Source organism: Fundulus heteroclitus, chromosome 13, assembly GCF_011125445.2.
Source record: "Fundulus heteroclitus isolate FHET01 chromosome 13, MU-UCD_Fhet_4.1, whole genome shotgun sequence".
In the NCBI taxonomy this organism is placed as follows: Eukaryota; Metazoa; Chordata; class Actinopteri; order Cyprinodontiformes; family Fundulidae; genus Fundulus; species Fundulus heteroclitus.
The window spans coordinates 17763580-17786413 of NC_046373.1; the positions used below are offsets into that span (position 1 = coordinate 17763580).

Genomic DNA, 22834 nt, shown 5'->3' on the forward strand with positions numbered 1-22834 from the left:
TACCCCCCAAAAAAACCAGTAGCTGTGGGAAAAAAAAAAAACCCAGCTGGTTTAGATCAGAGATGCTGTTTTATCTTTGCTGTAGCCAAAGATCTCATGTGTCGCTTCTGTCGATATATGTCCAGAAAGACTAAATCAGAAGCTCTTAAGAGCTGCGAGACTGGCGTATCAATTGGCGCTGGCTGCAAAATTTGATACGTCTGCATTACTAATATCATAATGGGTGGAGATAACGTTACACCCATCAGCATGTGTTGCTGCCCTGGGATTACGGAGATGGATCTGTCAAATCCTGCATTGGCTGAGGCAGTGTCTGTGTGTGTGTGTTTGAAAGCATTGGAAAACCTGTAGCTGCACACGGCGGGTCAGCTGGCTGAAACGAGGCTGCTACGACATGCCCTAGCTGGTTACGAACAGGACAAATGTCTGGAAATGTGCCTGCTCGCATTTTTACCATGGGCAGATGTGGCATGGAAACCAAAAGAGCACCACCCACTGCTTTTTAATAAGGTGGCACTGATTTAACGCCACCACTGGGCAAGCTATGAGCAGCACATCTGTTGATGTGACCCAGAAAAAACTGAGCAGCTAATATCACCTTACGATACTCTATAAAGAGCCGAATATCAAAAAGGGGTTTATTATTCTACAACATGAGCACTTAAAGACTACATTTTTCTGGATGTTTATTCCATATGGAAGCAGGAATCAACATAAATATAACTGTTTGACAATGTATTATTTTAGCGGCGATCGGAATAATTGTAGCTTTTATCGTTTCGGATAACCCGAATTGGAGCGTGTTGTCCATTTTAAAATCTTTGTGCACGAAAAAGTGTTGGTTTTATTTAAGGGTAAATCATGCTGGCGATCTAATACCAGCCCGTGTCCAGCTGAGTGTAGAGCCGCTGGAAAGTCTGCTGCTGATTGTGATTGGCCGCACTTAAAAGGGAAAACCGCGGTGAATTCAGTCAGACAGACAGAAAAGCAACATTTGTTGAAGCGATTCCCAACCTGAAGCTGCAGAAAGACATGAAACGCGCTGTTTGGACACTTTTATTTTTTACTTAATTGAGCTTTTGTGCGGTGTGCGGAGACCATCTCCCTGGTTTTTACTCTGGTATTCTGGCTTATAAAAGGCTGTTTGGTGCTGTAGGCCAGTCTGCCTGCTGTTTTCTTTTATTTTTTTTTTCTTCCTCGTCACGGTGCTATGTCACCATGTCCTCACATGCTTTAAAGAAATCAAGGGTGTTGTTATGCGGGACGGTAGTTAGATGAGACCTTGCAGGCTTAGATAAAAGTCTGATAAAGGTTGAAGTTCCTGCTTTTCTGTCTTTTCTGGAAATTCCCGTCTTAAAAAAAAACGTCCGACGACTCTCTCTTCCTTTTGCCTCAAAATTGATGCGGGTTTTTATCCGACTGTTAGTTCGGAGATAAAGACGCTGGGCCTGTGCTTTTCCCCTATAGCAGTCAGATTTGGTGACCGGGTGATGCGTGTTTGGAGTCAAGCGACGGATGAGTCTTGGTTGATGTCTGACTGAAGTGTAAGCCGTCATTCATGCATTGTGCAGAAGCAGCCGTGAGCTTTTGAGTCACTCCAGACAATAGGCAGAGTGGAAATTGTGGGCTGCTGTTGCCATAGTATTGTCCAAGGCTGTAAGAAATTTCTAACATCTTTTATTTCACTTCAGGATCGAGCATATTGACAATGGTTTTACTATAACTAATGGAGTCAGATGCGTATTTGATCAGCTACAGTGTCATAATGTAGGGTTTAAGGATGTAGGATGGTCTATGATATGGTTTTATTTTCACGAATCTCTTGGAAAAATGTAATTTAAGGTCATTTCCTTAAGCTGGTTGCTCTCTTCCTCTTATTAATCCTTTGTGGTCAGTTCAAACATACATTAAGCAGCCAGATTAAATCAAAATGTAGATCATTTTGATAGAGTATCTTTCCATTACAAGTAGTCTTTCTCAGGATTCATTTAGCCTAAAAGGTCAGTTTCTCTCTCCTGCCGGTTTTAGGACAGCTGATCTTCTTAACTTAGGCCTTAATCACTCAGCTGGACGCGGCCTGCATGTCACTGTGCGACAACCAGACTATAACTGGCACAGATTACGTAGTTGATTAATTGGCTTAATTGACTCTGGAGGGTTTTACCTTTTATGATGCAGTGACACGAGCTCAAAATAATAATAATAATAATAATAATGATAAATACTTGTTCTCTTTCATTCTGTGCTGTTTCAGATGGGTTAGAACAGAAAGGGCTTGGATGGTTATGGTGTGAGGACGCCTGGTTTAACTACAGTGCATCACATCATGATGGACCAACACAGAGTGGCAAATAATTGGAAAATTCAGCATGATTTAAAAATATATATATATCGAGATTTTTTTTCTACAAAAATCTTTAAAGTGTGGCATGTTTTTGTATTTGTACCCCCCTTTACTGCAGCCCCATTAAATAAAAGGGTCGGTGCCACTAATTGCCTTCAGAGCAGAGCACATTGTCAACCTGTGTGTAATTTAATCTCAGTAGAAATCCAGGTGAAGGCCTAAAGGCTTGTTAAAGGGCATTAGTTAACAAACAATAGCATGAAGACGAAGAGACAACGCAGACAGGTCAGGAAGAAGTTTAAAGCAAGGTTAGGATGTAAAGGAAGTAAATATTTGATCATCTCTCAGAGGGAAAGAGGATGGCACAGTGGTCAACCTACGAAGACAACGCCACTCTCTAACTAAACTACGAAGCTGAGGAGAAAATCGCTAATCAGACAAGCAGGCCAAGAGGGCCATGGTAACTCTGGAGGAGCTGCAGAGATCTTCAGCTCATGTAGGAGATGCTGTTGACTAACCTCTCCTGCAGGATGAATTCTCGTGTTCACAAACAGGCCAGAATCCACCTTGTACCGCTCCAGCCTCAACCGTTTGTGTCCCAACCAAAAATGGTTGGGGCCAATCACGTCGCAGTGTTGTGGTTTAAGGCGGGACATACCGGCGTGAGAGCGGCAGAGCACACAGCTGAACCAACATAAACATGGCGGCGCAGGAGGACGCACGCGTAGCTGCTGCTGTCACATCTGATTTGTCAGAATTCACGATTTCATCTTTGAAAGAAGGGGCTGATAACGTGCAGAACTGAGAGAGTTACACGTTATCAATCTGGCTGGATAGCTGTAGACGTGGCAACGATTAGTTTCACAGTCCACAAATCTGGCTTTTATCGAAGAGAGACGAGAAGAAAGCCGCTGTATAAAAAAAGCCGGTCCAGTTGCCCCCGAGCCACGTAGGAGAAAAGACCATAATTGCTCTGATCAAAATGAAACTTTATGGCCAATAAAGGGGGAATTCTAACCGTGCACGTCTCAAAACTCAGCTTCCTCATGGCCAAACGTGGTGGTGACAGCATCATGCTGTGGGAATGGTTTTTCCAGAGATGGAGAGATGGGGTGGCTATGGGATGGGGAAGTTGGTCAGAGTTGATGGGAGGATGGATGGAGGTAATTACAAGGACAAATATTAGAGCCTGAAAAAGGGTTGAGACTCGGGTTTCACCGTCCAGCAGGACAAAGAGCCTAAGCATGCAGCCAGATCTCCAATGGATGGGCTTAGATCACAGCATGTCTGTGTGTTCGAATGGCCGAGTCAAAATTAGGAGCCAAAATTTGTGGCAAGGCTTAAAAAGGCATATTCAGAAACGCTCCACATCCAATCCGACTGAGCTAGAGCTGTTTTTTTTTGTTTTGTTTTTAACAAGAATGTAGAAAATAATCCATTTGTAAATGTGCAAATCAGCTAGAAATATGCCCAAAAACACACTTGATTATGTTGCAGTAAAAAATGTCACGTAAAGCAATGAGTAAGGGGTCAAATGACCGAGGCAGATGACCGTTCATACTGAGCCTGGTTCTGCTGGAGGTTTTTCCTTCCCGTTAATGGGGAGTTTTTCTTTCCACTGTCGCTTCATGCTTGCTCAGTATGAGGGATTGCTGCAAAGCCATGGACAATGCAGACGACTCTCCCTGTAGCTCTACACTTCTCCAGGAGGGAATGCTGCTTGTCGGGACTTTGAAGCAATCAACTGGTTCCCTTATACAGGAAATTTTGACCAATCTGTATAATAATGATTGATTTTAACTTTGTAAAGTGCCTCGAGATGACATGTTTCATGAATTGGCGCTATATAAATAAAATTGAATTGAATTGAAAAATGCACATGCAATATTATTTAGTGGAGGGAAAAAAAAGCAGAAAAATGCATTCCTTTTCTCTCCCTTTGCACTTTTACGTTACTTTGCGTTTGGACCGTCACGTTAACATCCCGACAAAATGCATCCAAGTTCGTCGCCGTAACGAGGCAAATTGTGACAAAGATTTAGGAGCAAGGAGCCGCAGCTGGTTCGCTGATGAAATCATGCCGTTTTTAACTCTAGAAGCATTTAAAAAGTACCTGGCTGTTTGCTCACAACAAAGTCTGAGTTACTCACTAGAGGCGAGGACACCGAGTTATCCTCCTGGGAACGCTTTGAAGACAGACCTGAGCGAGTCTGCGCTGTTTAAAGTGCTCCCCCTGTTAAGTGGATCTAGTGCACGCCATTGATCCTCTGCTCGTTGGTGGAGGAGACATTTCTCTCTGCAGCCGTCGGTGGGGGAACCTACCCAGATTCTTGGCACTTTGTTTTATTCTGTTGTGTGAAATAATAGTTATTTGCACACATATTGGACGTCTCTGCCCTGAATATTTTTATTTTTTTTCCCTGCTATCGCCACTGATTCCTAACATCAGTTTGGTTTCTAAGAGCCGTGGGCGTTTATAGGAATGTCATGTGAACTTTATCCGAAATACTTTGGGTGTTTCGCCTTAATGTGGCTTCACAGAACGCCTTTATGGACAGTAGAATAGGACACAATCTGCCCGTATTGTCACGCTAAAATGAGTGTTAATGTCTAAATGGTTGCGGGCCGTCCCACAGTGTTTACGGGCTGTGTTGGTGTCCATGTGGAGTCAGGTGTGTTGCAGGTAAGTTTCTGCGGTTGTTTACAGAAGATCCTGTGAAGCCGAAGGTCGCCATGGCCTCAGGTTTCCTGGTGTTTCCTGGTGTTGACCGACGCGTCGCTGCTGACATGTAGGAATGTGGATCTCCCCTTAATCTACAGGAATCTGCTGATGCTCCGTAATCCTTCTTTTCGCCGCCGCATTTCTCTCAGGAATTAAACACAAGGGCAATAAAATGATGGATTCTGTGAACATGACGTAAATCTGGCTGTCAACATAAACCAAAATATTGTATTTTTGTTCTTTATTCTGTCTTTCTTTTGGCCCTTTCCTCCTCATATACCTCCTTCTGTCCTTTTTATTTGTCCTTCCTCCATATTTGTTCTTTCTGTTTCGTGTCCTCCCTCAGGTCCTACTTTCTTTCCTTTCGTCCTTGTACAGCTACTTATGTCCTTCTTTGTGTCTTATGTTCCTTCTGTCCTTCCTCTGTTTCTTTTTTGTTGTTCTGCCACTCCTTGTATCCTTTCATATGTCCTACCTTGTTTCATTCCTTTCCTTCTTTTTTTACATTGATCCATCGATCTTTTGCTGTATTATTCATTGTTTTCTTCCTTCTACCCTCATGTTCCTCCTTTTATCCTTTATTCTTCCTTCCTTCCTTTTACTTTTGTCCTACCTTCTTTCCTTCCTTCCTTCATTCATTCATTCCTTCATTCATTCATTCATTCATTTCTTCCTTCCTTCCTTCCTTCCTTCCTTCCTTCCTTCCTTCCTTCCTTCCTTCCTTTTACTTTTGTCCTTCCTTCCTTCCTTCCTTTTACTTTTGTCCTACCTTCCTTCCTTCATTCCTTCCTTCCTTCCTTTTACTTTTGTCCTACCTTCCTTCCTTCATTCCTTCCTTCCTTCATTCATTCATTCATTAATTTCTTCCTTCCTTCCTTTTACTTTTGCCCTTCCTTTTACTTCCTTCCTTCCTTCCTTCCTTTTACTTTTGTCCTGACATCCTCATTCTTTTTACCTTTGTCCTTCCTTCCTTTTACTTATGTCCTTCCTTCCTTCCTTCCTTCCTTCCTTCCTTCCTTCCTTCCTTCCTTCCTTCCTTCCTTCCTTCCTTCCTTTTACTTTTGTCCTTCCATCTTCCTTTTACTTTTGTCCTTCCTTCCTTCCTTTTACGTTTGTCCTTCCTTCCTTCCTTTTACGTTTGTCCTTCCTTCCTTCCTTCCTTTTACTTTTGTCCTTCCTTCCTTCCTTTTACTTTTGTCCTTCCTTCCTTCCTTCCCTTTACTTTTGTCCTTCCTTCCTTCCTTTTACTTTTGTCCTACCTTTCTTCCTTCAAGTCTTTCAAATAGCTTTTGAATGTAGTAAATGAGTCCCTCTCATGCATTTTTCCTGCGACTCAGAAGGAGCTTTTTAATAAACTACCAATGCAATTAGATTTTTTACCCTTTTAAAATATATTTTATTTTTCTTTACCATAGATGGTTTTCATGTTCTGCTAATCTGTCTAGTTGCACATATTTGATTGGATTAAAAAAATATTAATTTCTTTGACTTTTAATGACTACAATTTTTTTTATTAATCAAAGTTAATGTAGCTGCTAATATCCAACATCTCCAAGCATGTATAACACTTTCCAGAATAATTGTTTAAAAAAAATAAGCTTTCTTGGATTTAAAAAAAAAAAATTTGTAACAGAGAATTTAATCATTTGCTAATTTCTGAACATTTGTTGTGTGGTCAGAACTGGAGTTAGCGGTAGCGACTGCGGTTTAGTAGGAAGAATAGTCGCCTTGAAACCCAAAGGTTGTGGGTTCAATTCCTATCTGTCTTTCACATGCCGATGTGCCCCTGGGCAAGGCATTTAACCCCATGTTGCCAACCGGTGTGTGCATGAATTGTTTTAGTGTGTGTGGGTGAAAGTGGCTTTGACTAGAAAAGTGCTTTTTACATTCAGTTTATTGATAAAACCTTTATAAATGGGAATAAAAGTAATAAGCAAAATTGATATTTCAGCAGGCAGTCCTTAAAGCAAAAACAAAAATGTAGCATTATCAGTGTTGCTGCTAGTTTCTAACCATTTAGCATATATTGTACTGACTTCTTGTTTGTTGAGCTATATTTTTAGAGGACAGCAGATTTACTGTAATACAAGTTGATGGATGACGATGTATAAAAGTGTCATCTCTTCAATGTTCCCATGCAAAGATATAATAAAATATTTCCAGTATGTCTGTAGGGTGTACTCACTTGCATGAGGTACTGTAGATATCTTCATTTGTCTAAATCCACGCTTTTTTTTCTTTCTTAAAAGCAAACTTTAAAAAAAAAAGACCTATACTCAAGTTACATCTGCATTATGTTTGTTGACTCCTGTATTTTGTTTAATCTAAATTAAATTGTGGATAAAATAAAGAGGAAATGAAAACACTGTTTTGACCAAAAAAACTGAACACTTTGAAACACCAATACATTAAAGGTAATTCAGCAATCATTTAGATAATCCACATAATACAATGTCTGACTTTTCTAGTTGCTCCCACTGTATGTAAGGGAAGCAAACAGGGCCAGTCTTAATAATCGTTTGGTTTTCTGTCACAACGAGACTCGGGATTCGCAGGAAAAGTCCTGTGTGCATGCTTTCAGACAGCAGATGGTGATACACCTACGTGGTTTCTGTTTACCCAGATGGTGGTGCAGCTACCCGGGCCTCGAGTCTCCATATGCTCCGCCAGCAGCCATGCCAAATAGGGCAGCTTGCAGAGCTAAGCAGCTCAGCAAAAGGCAAAACCGCGGGTGATTCCTGCTGGCAGGTTCGCTGCTGCTCATGTGTTACTCGTATCGAGTCTGAACCGAAGGTTGCTTCGCATTCGTCATCGTAGCTCCGGTCCTGTTAGATCATCGGTTGATTTTATATTTCCTGTGCTCAGGCTTTAGGTAGATAAAGCTCCTCTTGAAACACCGATAAGTGGGTATATTTGGACGAGGGCGGGTCATGTGGGGAGCTGCGGAGGCTCAGATCAAGAGCACTTTGAGCTTTTTAAGCTGCGAATAGTAGGTGGGAACATGACCACGACTCCTACCCTCAGCTCTATCGTGTCAGCCTCTGACGTTTTTTTTTTTTTGTTGTTTTTTTTCCAACAGCATCATCAAACCCTGCCTACGATCCCAGTGGTTTAAGCTGCTGCTGTAGGACTCAGGTTGTGCATAAAATCGGTGACACTTGTCTCCATTTGAGCGGTTGAGGACTCTTAACTGAGAGTTTACTAATGTTGGTTTATAGGGTTTTTAACACAAAGTTAATATAAGTGTTGGGCCCTGCTTGATTTAGCTTTTTTTAAGCCGAACCTCAGAAGCCAGGGGTCAAACTCTGCTTGAGGTTCGTCGTTTTTCTATGCCGTTTTTTTTTTTTTTTTTCCATCAACAAGTGGTCTTACTCATCTGCGCTCCAAAAGAGGCGGCAAAACCCTGGAAAGCATGGTCTCCAGGATCATTGGGGTATTGCAACTCCCCCACCACAGTATGGTGCTGGTTTTTGGAAAAAAGACTGGCTGAAATGAGATGGGCTCATTTCCAGGCTCATATTACTGGTAGGAGACCCTGAGGCAGAACCAGAACCCTGACCTGACACAAGAAACGGATCTCCCTCAAAGAACCGGCCAGTTTTCACTTAGAGAGGGATTTCTTCTCATCCCCCATGGAGCTGTTACCTCTGTGATTCAGTTTTGGATTAGGGCTGAACGATTTTGGAAAATAATCTAATTGCAATTGTTTTTTTCTTTCTTAATATTGCGATTTAATGCAATTTTTTTTTTTCCCCAGTTTAATTTATCATCTCTTCTTAAACATATACAAACAACAAATCATTTTGTTTCCTCTCCGTGTGGATTAGTTGCTAAAAGACCCACAGCATCTAAACTCGGAGCAGAAATGATTGCGTTCTGCCTACGATATAGTTCAACCAAAATTGCAATTTTGACTATTCTCTGCATTAACCACAAGCAACAAAAATGGCCTCTAATTAAAGATGTTTGTAAACAAGGACAATTTAAAACAAGAACTTTTAATGTTTCTATTAATCAGAATATTATTCAAGAGAACAGCTTTTAATTGATTTGGACATCAATCCTTGTTAAACATAAAGTGCAACCAACAAGTCTATGTATTAAACTGATTGACCAGTACTTAATGCTATGTATGATTATATAAACTCTAAAACAAGTAATAAAGTTAGATTATCTCACTGCTGCACCTGTCTTCCCTTCCATGTGGAGGCAAACCCACTTCAAACATTTTACTAACACCTAATGGACGTGTCTAACTCCCTAATTGTTACATAGCCAAAAATTGCAGACTCTGCGATTTGGAAATTGCGTTTTTTTAAATCGCGATTATATTGAAAATGCGATTAATTGTTCAGCCCTATTTTGGATAACTGGAAGGTAATGGAGGAATTTACCGCTGCAGTTTGGTACAATACAGTGATCAAAAAGTCCTTTTCTATGTCACACTAAAGTAGCCAAAGAAACATATGAGGAAATAACTTTAAGTTGTATTGTAAATTTTTAATGGAGTTGTGTGGATTCAGTATTGCCACTGAATTATGTGCCATCACTCTTTCTTTTTCCTTCCTCTGGTTCCTTTAACTCGTGTTAAATTGAGAGGGGAACTAGGATTTTGTCAGAACACGAGGGTTATCTCTCTTTGTTGTGTCATTAAGCCTACACACTGTCCAGGCGTAGTATTGATGTTGTTAGCAGAAATGTTAATTAATTAAGGTAATACTGGCAAATACAGATTAGGGCTGTATGATTTAGTCAAAAATCAAAATTGCGCTATATTTCAATCATAATTGCGCTTTTAACAAGCAACAAAAATGGCCTGTAGATAAAGATGTTTGTAAACAAGGACTCTTTAAAACAAGAAATTGTTTTTATTATTAATCAGAATATAATTATTCAAGAGAATAGCTTGTTGAGTTGGACATCAATCCTCGTTGAACATAAAGTGCAACCAACAAACAAGTCTATGTATTAAACAGTTTGACCAGAACTTAATGCTATGGTGAGATTCCTGAAGGTTTCTGGTAAAACAAAAAAAATGATTATATAAACTCTAAAACAAGTAATAAAATTAGATGATCTCTTTTCCCTTCCATGTGAAGGCAAACCTACTTTTTAAACATTTTACCGACACCTAAAGGACGCGTCTTATCCATTAATTGTTACACAGCCAAAAATTGTAGACCTCTGCGATTTGGAAATTGCGTTTATTAAAAGTCCGACTATATTGCAGATGTGATTAATTGTTCAGCCCTACTACACATTTCTGGTTTTCTCTAAGGTCTCTCTATCTGGTTTTGATTTATTTAATGCTTTCAAACTGCATGTGTAAATTTTGTTTTAATTCAGTTATTAATTAATAATCACAAACCTTCTGATGTGCAGGTTCTGGGATTTCAAATCAAACACAGAAAAACATCCAGGGATCACACAATTACCCCATTCATGCATCTAGACCAAAATGTCCCTAACCTTCATTCTGGTTGCTGATGCATTTACAGTCAGACAGAAGCAGGAATTTTTAGTTTGGAGCCGTTTATAACAGGAAAGAATATTTGATATTTCAGTAATTGACCGCTGACTTACCTCAGGTGTAAGTCTGATGAACACCTCACATTCACAGCACCCAGACTGTTACCCTGCTTATTTGCTACAATCCAACCATATCTTCCTCTTTTGTTGAAAATGTATTATATTCATATTTACACACTGCATAAATAGAGCTATAAATAAGAAAATATTTCTTGAAATTTTATTTGATTTGACCAGGTAAATAAGATTATTTGCCAATGGAATAAGATTTTTACACTTAAAATAGGAACAATTCATCTCCATCACATTTCAAGTGCAGGATGTCTAATTATGTTATTTTAGGGGTAAAAATACTCTTTCCATTGGCAGATAATCTTATCTAGCTGCTCAAATCTAGGAGAAATACATACATTTCAAGAACATTTTACTTATTTTTAGTTCTCTTTTTGCAGTGCAAGAAAAAAAATCTATTTACCTTTTTGTATATTATGCTTAAAATGTCTTCATTGAGAGAAAAGCGGTACCAAATCAGATTCTTCATTGTGTGAAGCAACTTTTTTTTTTTTTTTTTTTTTTTTTTTTTGTCCACTGGCCAAAAACTGTGCATCAAGCATCTTGTTCTAAATTAAATGACCTTCAGGCTGGATGCTTTTCCGTACCGCGAGCTGATGCAGTCAACTTAATTGGCACATGTTCCTGCCTTGGCCGTTCATTAACCATCTGTCCTTGTGAAGAAGCGCGCTGGAGCACTGGCGGTGCACCTGTCTCTGAAGGTGTATGATGTGTGCTGTCTGTCATATGGTGCCGGCCGGGGGGGCATTTTACCGACTGGTGATTGGGCCGCTAGCGTGGCCTGAAAACGATCTACGGCAGAAGGCCCATCCAGCCACCTGTGGCCCCTGCCGACTGTGCTGCTCATGTTCTAATTTGCTAATGCGTTAAACCAACGGTGGAAAAAGCAGACTGTGTTATCACTGATGGTGAATAGATAAAATAAATCAGCTTTATGAAAAACAAAGAACACGACAAACAAAAACGTCCATTTAACATCTTTATTACAGATGTTGTTTCTCTAATCTGCTTCAACTACATTACAGAGTTCAAATTTGAGATTATCTGTTTTTTTTCTAATTATATATATGTATGTATATTTGGACAATCGTTATCTCTATTACAAGGTAATGTAGTTCACCCCATGCAAATCTGAGTTGGCTAGGTTCTAGCTGGATTTATTTATCCTCTCTGTGACAGGTGTGGCAGTGATGAGGCCGCCTTAATCCACGGGTTTTGAACCTGCCGGCTGCTTTAGCACATTTCTGGAGGGAGGTTTCCCAAAGCTGAATTAGGTGGCGTGGGTGAGCAAGATGAAGAGGTTGCTGGTGTAAATCGTTAGGTGCCGTCTTGCGGTTCTCTCCTGGCACGATGTACCGTTCCGTTGAGACGGAGAACCGCTGCACACACACGCGCCCACACTCTGATTCAGAGACATTCAAATGTCTCGTCTTATCTTATTTCAAAAAGTTGAGTTTTATTCAGAATCAGTGGGTTCAATTTGATAGGATAAGGCTGACAGAGTTGGGAGCACTCATGGGTCATGGGTTCGAATCCTGGCGTGGAGTTTGCATGTATTGAGATCATGCTTGGTTTTTGTTATACGCTCCTAGGTCAGCGTCATGGACTTAATATTTTATCATGATATATTGGGGTACTGTTGAGGATAAAAGACCATTTGCAGCTTCTTGCAGCTTCTTAGGGAACTGTGTTGCTGTGACTGCATGCCAATTAGCACAATAAACCCAAATACTATCCTTAAAAAAAGATTTAACAATGGAGCATATAACACATTAAAACTAAATCCGAAATGCGTTTTATTAGGACACTAGTTGCGTAAGGAAGTGTGATTTTTAGTTTTTATCACCAATCTGCACAAAGTAACTGCATTTAATTAGATTTTTAGAATTTATTGATGCTCTTATGAAACCAACAGTAAAGAAAATAGCAAAAATATAACAATCCTGACAATACTGGCTGTTTTTGGGGTTTACTTGGAATTCCTTGTTGTCCAGATAAACTCAAATTATTTTCACGATAAGAAATCTTTCACGATAACAATAAAACAATATGATATAGGCCTACCTCTTTGATCTCCAGCTCAACAGAGTGAACTTTCCCAAATCTCCGAGCTTGCTTCACGTAGCGGCATCTTCTGATGAGTGTTCACCGCCCTCTTCTGATTGTTCCTTTATTTTTCTCCAGATTGCCCACGTCGAATGACTGGAGCTTTATTGTGGTAGATCATTAATTGTTGTTTTGTTATATATTTCAGTTAAAAAATACCTTTCAAAATCTTTTTTTTTCTATATGTCTGAAACACTTGAATTTCACATTTCTTTTTTGTTAGTAAGGTGTCCTGAAAAAGTCAGTTTTGGATGATATTAATTTTTTAGAGCTGCGTAACATGAAATGACACTATAACAATATTAAAATTACCTTTTTAATGAAGGAAAATCTCCACTTCTCGTTGAAGAGAACAAAGAAATGGAACTTACTAATGAACAAATATCAAATATTTTCATATCAACCAGTTGGTTGCGGGAACAACTTTGTCTTTTAGAGCCAAACATCAAAGATTTCCAGTCTGGAATGCATGACTGTGTGTTTTCACGGATAATTGACACGCTGTAGTTTGAAAAGGCAATCGCTTTAGTCGGGATTAGCACCTGTTGCAGTAAGAAGCATGTGTTGTTGGGTCATATGGACACAGGGAGGGAGGACTCATTTGTAGCAGGTCAGGACGCCTATTTCAGCCCCTAAAATGTTTCGCTTGCCTATCCCCAAACTCTGTCGCTTCAGTGTAAGTCTCTGTTTTTATCTTGTTTTTTTTATTCTTTGCTAGAATCGTTCTTTGTTAGAGATTCTAGGAATCAAAGACGTGGACCTTGACAAAACATATGAGTCAGATAAGCTTCAGAATGAAAGTGGAAACTGTGTTGTTAAAAAAAGAAAAATGAATTTTTGAGCTTCAGAAAATCTTTGATATTTCTCCTTTTGTGTCACTCCTGAGTTTAACGCCGCACGTTTGACTTGTTCTCGCTGCAGCTGGCCGAGTACCGCCAGAGAAAAGCTCACGCGGACTCCCAGAAGAAACAGAAGAAGAAGAAGAAAAAGAAGTCTGTCGAGGATTGTGAGGGAGACTCGCAGGGACGGGTCGAGGTGGAGCCGGATCAGCCTGTGGGTGGAGGAGGAGAAAGACGGGAGGGCGAGGGTGAAAGACTTGACGAAGAAACACCCACGACAGAGTTTACCTTCACCAAGACGCTGAAGAGCGGAGAGACGGTCAGGCATGACCAGACCTATAAGATAGAGGTAGACACATTTATTTCTTGCATTATTCAAAACACCAATGCAGCTAAACATCTCTGCATAACTTTGAAGTGTGGTTGTTCTAAAATGATCAACATTTGCAGGTTTGCTTTGCAAAGTATTCATTTTCATGTCTTATTACGACCAAACTTAAATGTATTTTGTTTTTTAGAACCATCTTTGTTTGACCTATGCTTAGTGCACAATTAGGAAGCTGACAGAAAGTTAAATATGATTTTCAAATATCTTCACTGACAGATGTCTGGAGAGTGTGCCGTGCCATAGCCATGCTAGATTGGCTCTGTCAAAGTCCAAAATCAGTCTAATTGAGAATTTTTGGCATGACCTGAACATTAACTTTTCACAAACACTCTCCATCCATTATGATTGAGCTTGAGCTGTTGTGCTCAAGCTGCTAAATTAAAGAAAAATTATTATTCTTATTCAAACATTGAAACTGCAACCTTCTTTAGATGGTTTTATATCAGTGTTTTTTCATGTATTTACAGATTAAAGGGCAAGTTTTAATCTTCTGTTTTACCGAAAACCACGGCACCATAAACTTACCTAGCGTACAAGCTAACGTTAGCTTCTTTTCTCTCTGTTTTGATACAAATTATTGGCTTGATACCTATTCAGGTGCCATTCCACCTAAATATGTAATGGCTAGTGTTACAGCTGTTGCAGCCCTCCCAGGTAGTGTTGCCAGATCTTGCAAGAGAAACAAGCAACTTGCTCTATTAAAAACAAGGCGGGAAGAATCCCAACAAGCTATCTACCACACTGAAATACAGAGTCTGTTTCTATACCATATCCACATTATTTCCAACGGAAATACGGAGACAGTGAGTTTACGTTTTTTTTTTTTTTTGTGTGAGAGTTCCGGTCGGTCACTTCCTGTCACTGTTTAGCTGCCTAAAAAGCGATTCATGCAGCCACTTGGTACCAAATTACTCGTCATTATGATTTCGAGGAAGACCGGGAGCGTTTGTCCAGTTGGAGGCTGTCATAATAACGGGTGTAAAAGAAAGGTTAACGTGGAGCAGGAGTGTTTTAATCATCGACCGTGTACAAGAGCTGTGGATACGAGGCGCCCTACTTCCTTTAATCCTGATACTCTAAAAAATAAACTAGAAAATAAAGTTACAGCTTCATTCTGAAGCTAACTTACATTTTAACGTGACAAGCTTGCATCAAGAGCTTTGAGACCACTCATCAGATCGGTACAATTTCAAACTTCAAGACTAAACATGACGTAGGCAGCACGTTTTGATATCCTATTACAATCCCAAACATTTAGCACTGCTATCTTTGTAAAATTAACTGACCAGCAATCTAATCACAACGAGGCAACAGCTAGTATGTTTTTGAATCAGACGATTCATTAGCCTATCCTCCATAAGATCACCTCTGTGGGACTGAGCCAACTTTGCCACTGTGGAAGTTCACCTCGGTAAAATCGCACAGCAGAGCCGTCCTCACCAAGTGACGACACAAAATGGTTAAACATGTCCTCGTACGTTATATGAGGCCACTTCTTTATGTCTTCCTCTGTCATGAATAGTTTGAGGCTGTGTCACTAACCAACTAATCACTGCCACTTCGATCGCTCTGCAATTTTTGGAAATGTTGCCGCGACAGTTTATCGTTAAATTCAAGCTAATGTTATTTGGCCTAGGGCAGCGCTGAAACGGAAGTGCCGCACAAAAAAAACAGAAGTTGGACCCATAGTTACTTCCGCGTTCCAAAATAAGGTGGATAAAAGTATCTACTTAGTGTTGTATTTCTACCTACCGCAAGATATTTTAGCTGTCTCATGCTGTCTGGGACGCAGCAGCAGTGCGAGCAAGTCTCCAGTGCCAGGAAAAGGAGTTCTGTTGAAAAGAAAACAAGGCCAAATAAGCATCTTCACCTTCAAAAACAAGCCCTAGGAAATTCAACGCTTATAATATGCGGACTTGGCAACACTTCTTCCTGGCAGCTGGTGCGCCACGCTCAGACTGGGTTACATGACACAGATGGGAGAGAGACCTGCAGCTGTTAATACAGTCTCTTCACTGCAAACATTTGTAAAGGCTGGAAAAAAACAAACTGGAAAAGCCAAGATTTTTTAGGCATACAAATTAACGTGCATGACTTTTTATTCAGTTTTGCATGCCTTCCACATGAAAGTAGGCCATGATTGTTTAAAAACAACTGGCTGTGCACAGCTTGTGTGTTAGCTTCCTCACAACACTTGCAGGTTGAGTGTTGTGAGGAGAGTTTTTTGTTTCCATGAATTTGCATAGAAATAAAGAAGGCAGCGTAACTCAGATTACCTGCAAAAGGTCCCATTAGGTGACCAAGTTTCACAATATTAAATGCGTAGTAACAGATTTTGTAGGTGATGAAACCACCCTATCAGAGTGGCTAAAGCTGACAAAACTGTCAGGGTTGTTTGTTTGGCTGCAAGGTCAGGATATGTGGGAAGCAGGCTAAACAAGTCTATATAGGATGACTATGAGTATCCTTGTGTTGGTGGGTTAGTCAGGAAAAAGGAGTTTAGAAGAAAAGGGTCTGTGAAGCTCTGCTGTAGTCTAACGACCACTTTAGGAGCTAAATTGATTCAAAAAGTGCATCAAACTTGTCTTTTAGGCTGACACTGATATAAAATGTTATTTTACACGTCTGTTTTAGCAGGATGCCTTCATTGCTTACATTATTTATTGGTGCCATTTCACTTTTTGTTTTAATCAGAGGTTTAAACAGTGGTGAAAAAATTAGCCAAAAAGCTCAGTATAATTGCGTTTTGTCGGTTTTATGTACCCAGATTATGCTATTCATTGAAACAAAATACAGTACCTGACATTTGAACCTTTCTTTATAGAAATGATTATTAAAACAGTCGCACCTAGACGTTTAGCTCGGGCTTTTTCTGGTGGATGAATTATCACTGATTACTTCTCATCAGAAAGCCATGTGAAATGGTTTAAAAACATGCAGAGCTGAGAGCTCTTGTACAATTTGTTCCATCTTTCAAGCCCTCTCGGTCTCTTTTGCTCGGCCCAGTGTTGCCACTCTTCTCCACGAGCCCACAAAACTACTCGGCTGCCATGGAGACAGACAATTGCCTTTAAAGTGGTTGGGATGTGTCAGTCTGTGTGACAGATTTCTGTGGCCTTGCAGCGCATTTCAGAAGACCTAAACTGTGATAGTGTATCATTGTTTCCTTTTTAAATACGTTTTTTTTTCTTGTTACCTTGAGAAGGACCCGGATTTTCTGCTTCACAAAACATTGTGTGGCAAATTATAAAACGAGAATGAATGAGAGCTGTTCTCCATCACTTACAAGTACAGGGGGTCAGTTTTACCTTGCAGGGTTTTGTGCTTCAGGTCATTGAGGTAAAAAGAAATATTCTCAAACAAATTCGTCGTGCTGCTCTCAGAGAACAAAAGAAAAATGAACCAGAATCAGTTTTTGCAATTTTAACAATTTGGAAATCCTTTTGAATGTACTTTTGTCTCACATATGCAGAACTTCTGTCTTTATCGTTTATATAATTGAAAGGTTCATTTATTTCTATATTTCATTCAAAAAGTAAAACTCTTGTCTTGTATAAATTTATAACACACAGTATTATATTTCAAGTGATTATTTCTGTTCATTTTGATGATTGTGGCTAACAGCAAAAGAAAACCCAAACTGAAAAAATAGATGTTTGATAAAGAAATGTCAGTATACTGAAAAGTATGTCCTTGAGCTGTACGGTACATACTCTGACTTTGGAATTGATTGACCATAACAGCAAATGGCATTGTCCCTCAAATCATCTCCAGCAATGTTTCCATCCACTTTTAATTACAATTTTGCAAAAAAGAAGAAAATGCGGCTCAGCCGTGTTTTTCTATTAACTGGTTTGGAATTAATCAACCACTCTTTGCGAAGCGTAATTTTGTCAGAAGTTGGCTTTATGTATGGCTTTAATAAACAGGAAGTAGAGGATGCAAACTGGCATGGGCCACACGTCTGAGAATAATGGAGAGAAATATTTTTAGAAATCTGTTGCTATCGGGCATGTTGTAATTGTTCTGTCATGTCAACTAGTATTTGGCGATGTTACATGCTGTTTGGAGAGGTAGAGAAAGGAATGCAATTTGATAAACGTTACAGAAATATCCAGGAGGACAGTGACAGCAGAAACAGCTGATCAGTAGGACTGGGTAATATGGCATACAAATAAGATCTCAGATTTTATAATACCAAATCCAATTAGCATGTTCTTTGGACTTTAAATCACTCCAAAGTATAAGTAGCATCAGTCAAAAAATGCGTCATAAAGAGGGGGGAAAAACAAATATAAGTCACACTGGACAATAAGTTGCATTTATTTAGAAATTTCTTTCAAACAATCAAAGACAAAAAAAACTGACATTTAATCTGGTAAGGCAACTTATTCAATTACAGAACTGCATCCAGAACCAGCTGAATGACATGGAACATACCTGGGAGGTTGAGTGGGATAAATTAGCATAAGAAGCCAGCAACTAAACAGCCGTTACACCGAATGTTGTCAAATTACGCTTAAATTATATTGTGAACGTAACGGTGCTAAGCCAACAGTACAACACGATTGTTTGAGAGCAACGTAAAGCTCATTAGCATCAACAAAGTTGTAACCCACCCTGAAAACAGAGCTGTAAGCGAGCGCTAGCTGTTGTTAGCTTCACGGACAGCCCATTAATGGGGTTCTGTTGTGGTCTGGGCCCTTTGAGCTGCACCACGCAACAATCGGCTGCATGAATACATGCTGAAACAGTGAAACAAAATACAAACATGTTCAGTCTTTGTTGTCTAAAAGTTAATCTTTCAATTAATCTTAAAATGGTACAAGAGCAACAAGCCTTTTCACAAGCCTAGAGCGCCCTCTGGAGGCTATAGACGATTTACTCCTTGGTTCATGTTGGTCAATAAGAATTACCGTTTAAAATGTATGTATAAGTCACACTATGAGAAATTATGAGAAAAAGTGTGATTTATAGTCTGAAAAATACGGCAATTCTTTTTTTTTTTCTCTCCTTTTTGTATCGCAAAAAGAAATTATGGAAATTATTTTTATAAACTTGCTTTTATTTCAATTATTTCATTTCGGAGTTGACCTAAATTCAAAGTGCAACTAAGTGCAAGCTGTGAATCATGCTAGTAAAACAAGATGGTGGCCCTGCCGTGGTAAACAATGAAAATACAACCTAGTGGTGTTACACAATGAGCTAAAAACAGGCTTCACTTTACTTATGTAACTTCAAGCTAATTTAAGAAAATAAGTAAATGAGTAAATTACATTGCCTAGTCTTATGGTAAAAGAAAGTTACCTCTTTACAAGATTTTGATCATATATTTTCCTAAACATATATTCAGCATTGCTGCTATTCTCTTCATGAAAGCCCATGGAGTGCATCCAGATATTCTGAAAATGAAATCTTAAAAAATTGTAATTTCGATTAAATCGATTTATTGCCCAGCCCTACTGATGGGTCATGTGAGTTAAATGTTCAGTGCGTAAGAACTTGTTCGGCAAATTTGTTTCCATCTCTTGTAAAATTGTACCATTCCCATCAACATTTTTTTTTATACAATATTTTAAAATGCACATAAAACAACCTCGATGTTAACACGGCTACTGACTGGAAGATTTGCACTGGACTTCTAGCAACTCGGATTGTGGGCCTCTCTTCTCTTCCTCTGTCCATTTTTTGCTGCTAAATTGCTTCTGATGCTGTCATGTTGCCACAGTCGTCGTCCATGTCCTAGAAAAGACTGTGTGGTGGCCTTGTGTGTATCCCCCAAACTCTTGAATTGGCCTTGTTGTGTATAAGACCACAAATGTTTGAAATCCAGCCTCGTTGTTAATTGTCCTGCAGATCAGATAGCAACACTGTTGATAAACTGGCGTTTCTCGTGAAATAAAGTAAACTAGGCAAATAAAACACATTTTTTTTGGTTTAATGTACAGGGTTCACGTTCTAAATGGCAAAACAATTCATCTGGGTATTAGAAGACACCTCGCACAGCTTCATGGGAAATCGCTGCATTTAGGGACTGCTGCAACTGTTCTTTTTTACCTCAACCCGTTTTATAAATGTGTCTAGTTCATAATAAAAGTTTTAGTTTTCAATTATTCATAATCTTCTTTTATTTGCCATCAATGGGTTTTCTTTTTTTCTCTTGCAGCCTGAAAGCGAAGTTTCCACCACGGCAGAAGATTATTCCTCAGAGGTTAGTTAATATTTCTCAAAACCATAAATCATCTAGGTAATATAAGTTTCACTTTTTTAATGATGTCAGGTTAACTTTGCTTCATTGTCTGAAAATGTATAGGAATGTAAATGCACTTTAAATGTTGCAGTTTCTGTGCTTTAAAAAGCAATAAATGTGAATTATTTACTGACAAGCCACAGTAAGTTCTTCTTTGCTGTGATATTACTGGGTTGGAGCTCCTTATTGATGAAACATTTACTTTAACAAGATCGTCCGTCCGTCCGTCCGTTGTCTTCCGCTTATCCGGGGTCGGGTCGCGGGGGTAGCAGCTTCAGTAGAGAGGCCCAGACGTCCCTCTCCCCAGCCACTTGGGCCAGCTCCTCAGGAGGAATCCCAAGGCGTTCCCAGGCCAGCCGGGAGACATAGTCCCTCCAGCGTGTCCTGGGTCTTCCCCTGGGTCTCCTCCCGGTGGGACGTGCCCGGAACACCTCTCCAGGGAGGCGTCCAGGAGGCATCCTGACCAGATGCCCGAGCCACCTCAACTGGCTCCTCTCGACGTGGAGGAGCAGCGGCTCTACTCTGAGTCCTCCCCGGATGACTGAGCTCCTCACCCTATCTCTAAGGGAGAGCCCAGACACACTACGGAGAAAACTCATTTCAGCCGCTTGTATCCGGGATCTCGTTCTTTCGGTCACGACCCAAAGCTCGTGACCATAGATGAGGGTAGGAACGTAGATCGACCGGTAAATCGAGAGCTTCGCCTTTTGGCTCAGCTCTCTCTTCACCACAACGGATCGGTACAGCGCCCGCTTCACAGCAGACGCTGCACCAATCCGCCTGTCGATCTCCCGCTCCATCTTCCCCTCATTCGTGAACAAGACCCCAAGATACTTGAACTCCTCCACTAGGGGCAGGACATCCTCCCCAACCCGGAGAAGGCACTCTACCCTTTTCCGGTTCAAGACCATGGTCTCGGATTTGGAGGCACTGATCTTCATCCCGGCCGCTTCGCACTCGGCTGCGAACCGCTCCAGTGAGAGCTGTAGATCACGCCCTGATGAAGCCAATAGGACCACGTCATCCGCGAATAGCAGAGACGCAATCCTAAGGCCACCAAAGCGGATCCCCTCAACACCTTGGCTGCGCCTAGAAATTCTGTCCATAAAAGTTATGAACAGAATCAGTGACAAAGGGCAGCCTTGGCGGAGTCCAACTCTCACCGGAAACGAGTCCGACTTACTGCCGGCAATGCGGACCAGACTCTGACACCGGTCGTACAGAGACCTGACAGCCCTTATTAAAGGGTCCGGTACTCCATACTCCCGGAGTACCCCCCACAGGATCCCCCGGGGGACACGGTCGAATGCCTTCTCCAGATCCACAAAGCACATGTAGACTGGTTGGGCAAACTCCCATGCCCCCTCAAGAATCCTGCTGAGGGTGTAGAGCTGGTCCAGTGTTCCACGGCCAGGACGAAAACCACACTGCTCTTCCTGAATCCGAGATTCGACTATCCGACGGACCCTCCTTTCCAGAACCCCTGAATAGACCTTACCAGGGAGGCTTAAGAGTGTGATTCCTCTGTAGTTGGAACACACCCTCCGGTCCCCCTTTTTAAATAGGGGGACCACCACCCCAGTCTGCCAATCCAGGGGAACTGCCCCCGATGTCCACGCAATGTTGCAGAGCCGCGTTAACCAACACAGCCCCACAACATCCAGAGCCTTAAGGTACTCAGGGCGAATCTCATCCACCCCCGGAGCCTTGCCACCGAGGAGCTTTTTAACAACCTCGGCAACCTCAGCACCAGAGATGGGAGAACCCGACCCAGAGTCCTCAGGCTCTGCTTCCTCAATGGAAGACGTGTTGGTGGGATTAAGGAGGTCTTCGAAGTATTCCGCCCACCGACGCACGACGTCCCGAGTCGAGGTCAGCAGCACACCACCCCCACTGTAAACAGTATTGGTACTGCACTGCTTCCCCCTCCTGAGACGCCGGATGGTGGACCAGAATCGCTTCGAAGCCGTACGGAAGTCTTTCTCCATGGCCTCTCCGAACTCTTCCCACGCCCGAGTTTTTGCCTCGGCGACCAGCCGAGCCGCCTGCCGCTTCGACTGCCGGTACACATCAGCTGCTTCCGGAGTCCCACAGGCCAAAAAAGCCCGGTAGGACTCCTTCTTCAGCTTGACGGCTTCCCTCACCGCTGGTGTCCACCAGCGGGTTCGAGGGTTGCCGCCACGACATGCACCGACAACCTTGCGGCCACAGCTCCGACTAGCCGCCTCAGCAATAGAGGCGTGGAACATGGTCCATTCAGACTCAATGTCCCCCGCCTCCCTCGGGACGTGTTTGAAGTTCTCCCGGAGGTGGGAGTTAAAGCTCCGCCTCACAGGGGACTCCGCCAGACGTTCCCAGCAAACCCTCACAGTACGTTTGGGCCTGCCCGGTCGGACCGGCTTCCTCCCCCGCCATCGGAGCCAACTCACCACCAGGTAGTGGTCGGTGGAGAGCTCCGCCCCTCTCTTCACCCGAGTGTCCAAGACATGCGGCCGCAGGTCAGATGAAACGACAACAAAGTCGATCATTGAACTGCGACCTAGGGTGTCCTGGTGCCAAGAGCACATATGGACACCCTTATGCT

The 22834-nt window shown here is 41.4% G+C and overlaps 1 protein-coding gene across 1 annotated transcript in view; it reads left to right on the top strand.

Annotated features, from left to right (window-relative positions):
• akap9 (A kinase (PRKA) anchor protein 9) overlaps window positions 1-22834 on the top strand; it is a 105273-nt gene that overhangs the window by 811 nt on the left and 81628 nt on the right. The window contains exons 2-3 of the mRNA XM_036145261.1: window positions 13695-13961; window positions 20167-20211. Of these exons, the coding sequence (XP_036001154.1) occupies window positions 13695-13961; window positions 20167-20211 (312 nt within the window). The remainder of the gene's footprint in view (window positions 1-13694; window positions 13962-20166; window positions 20212-22834) is intronic.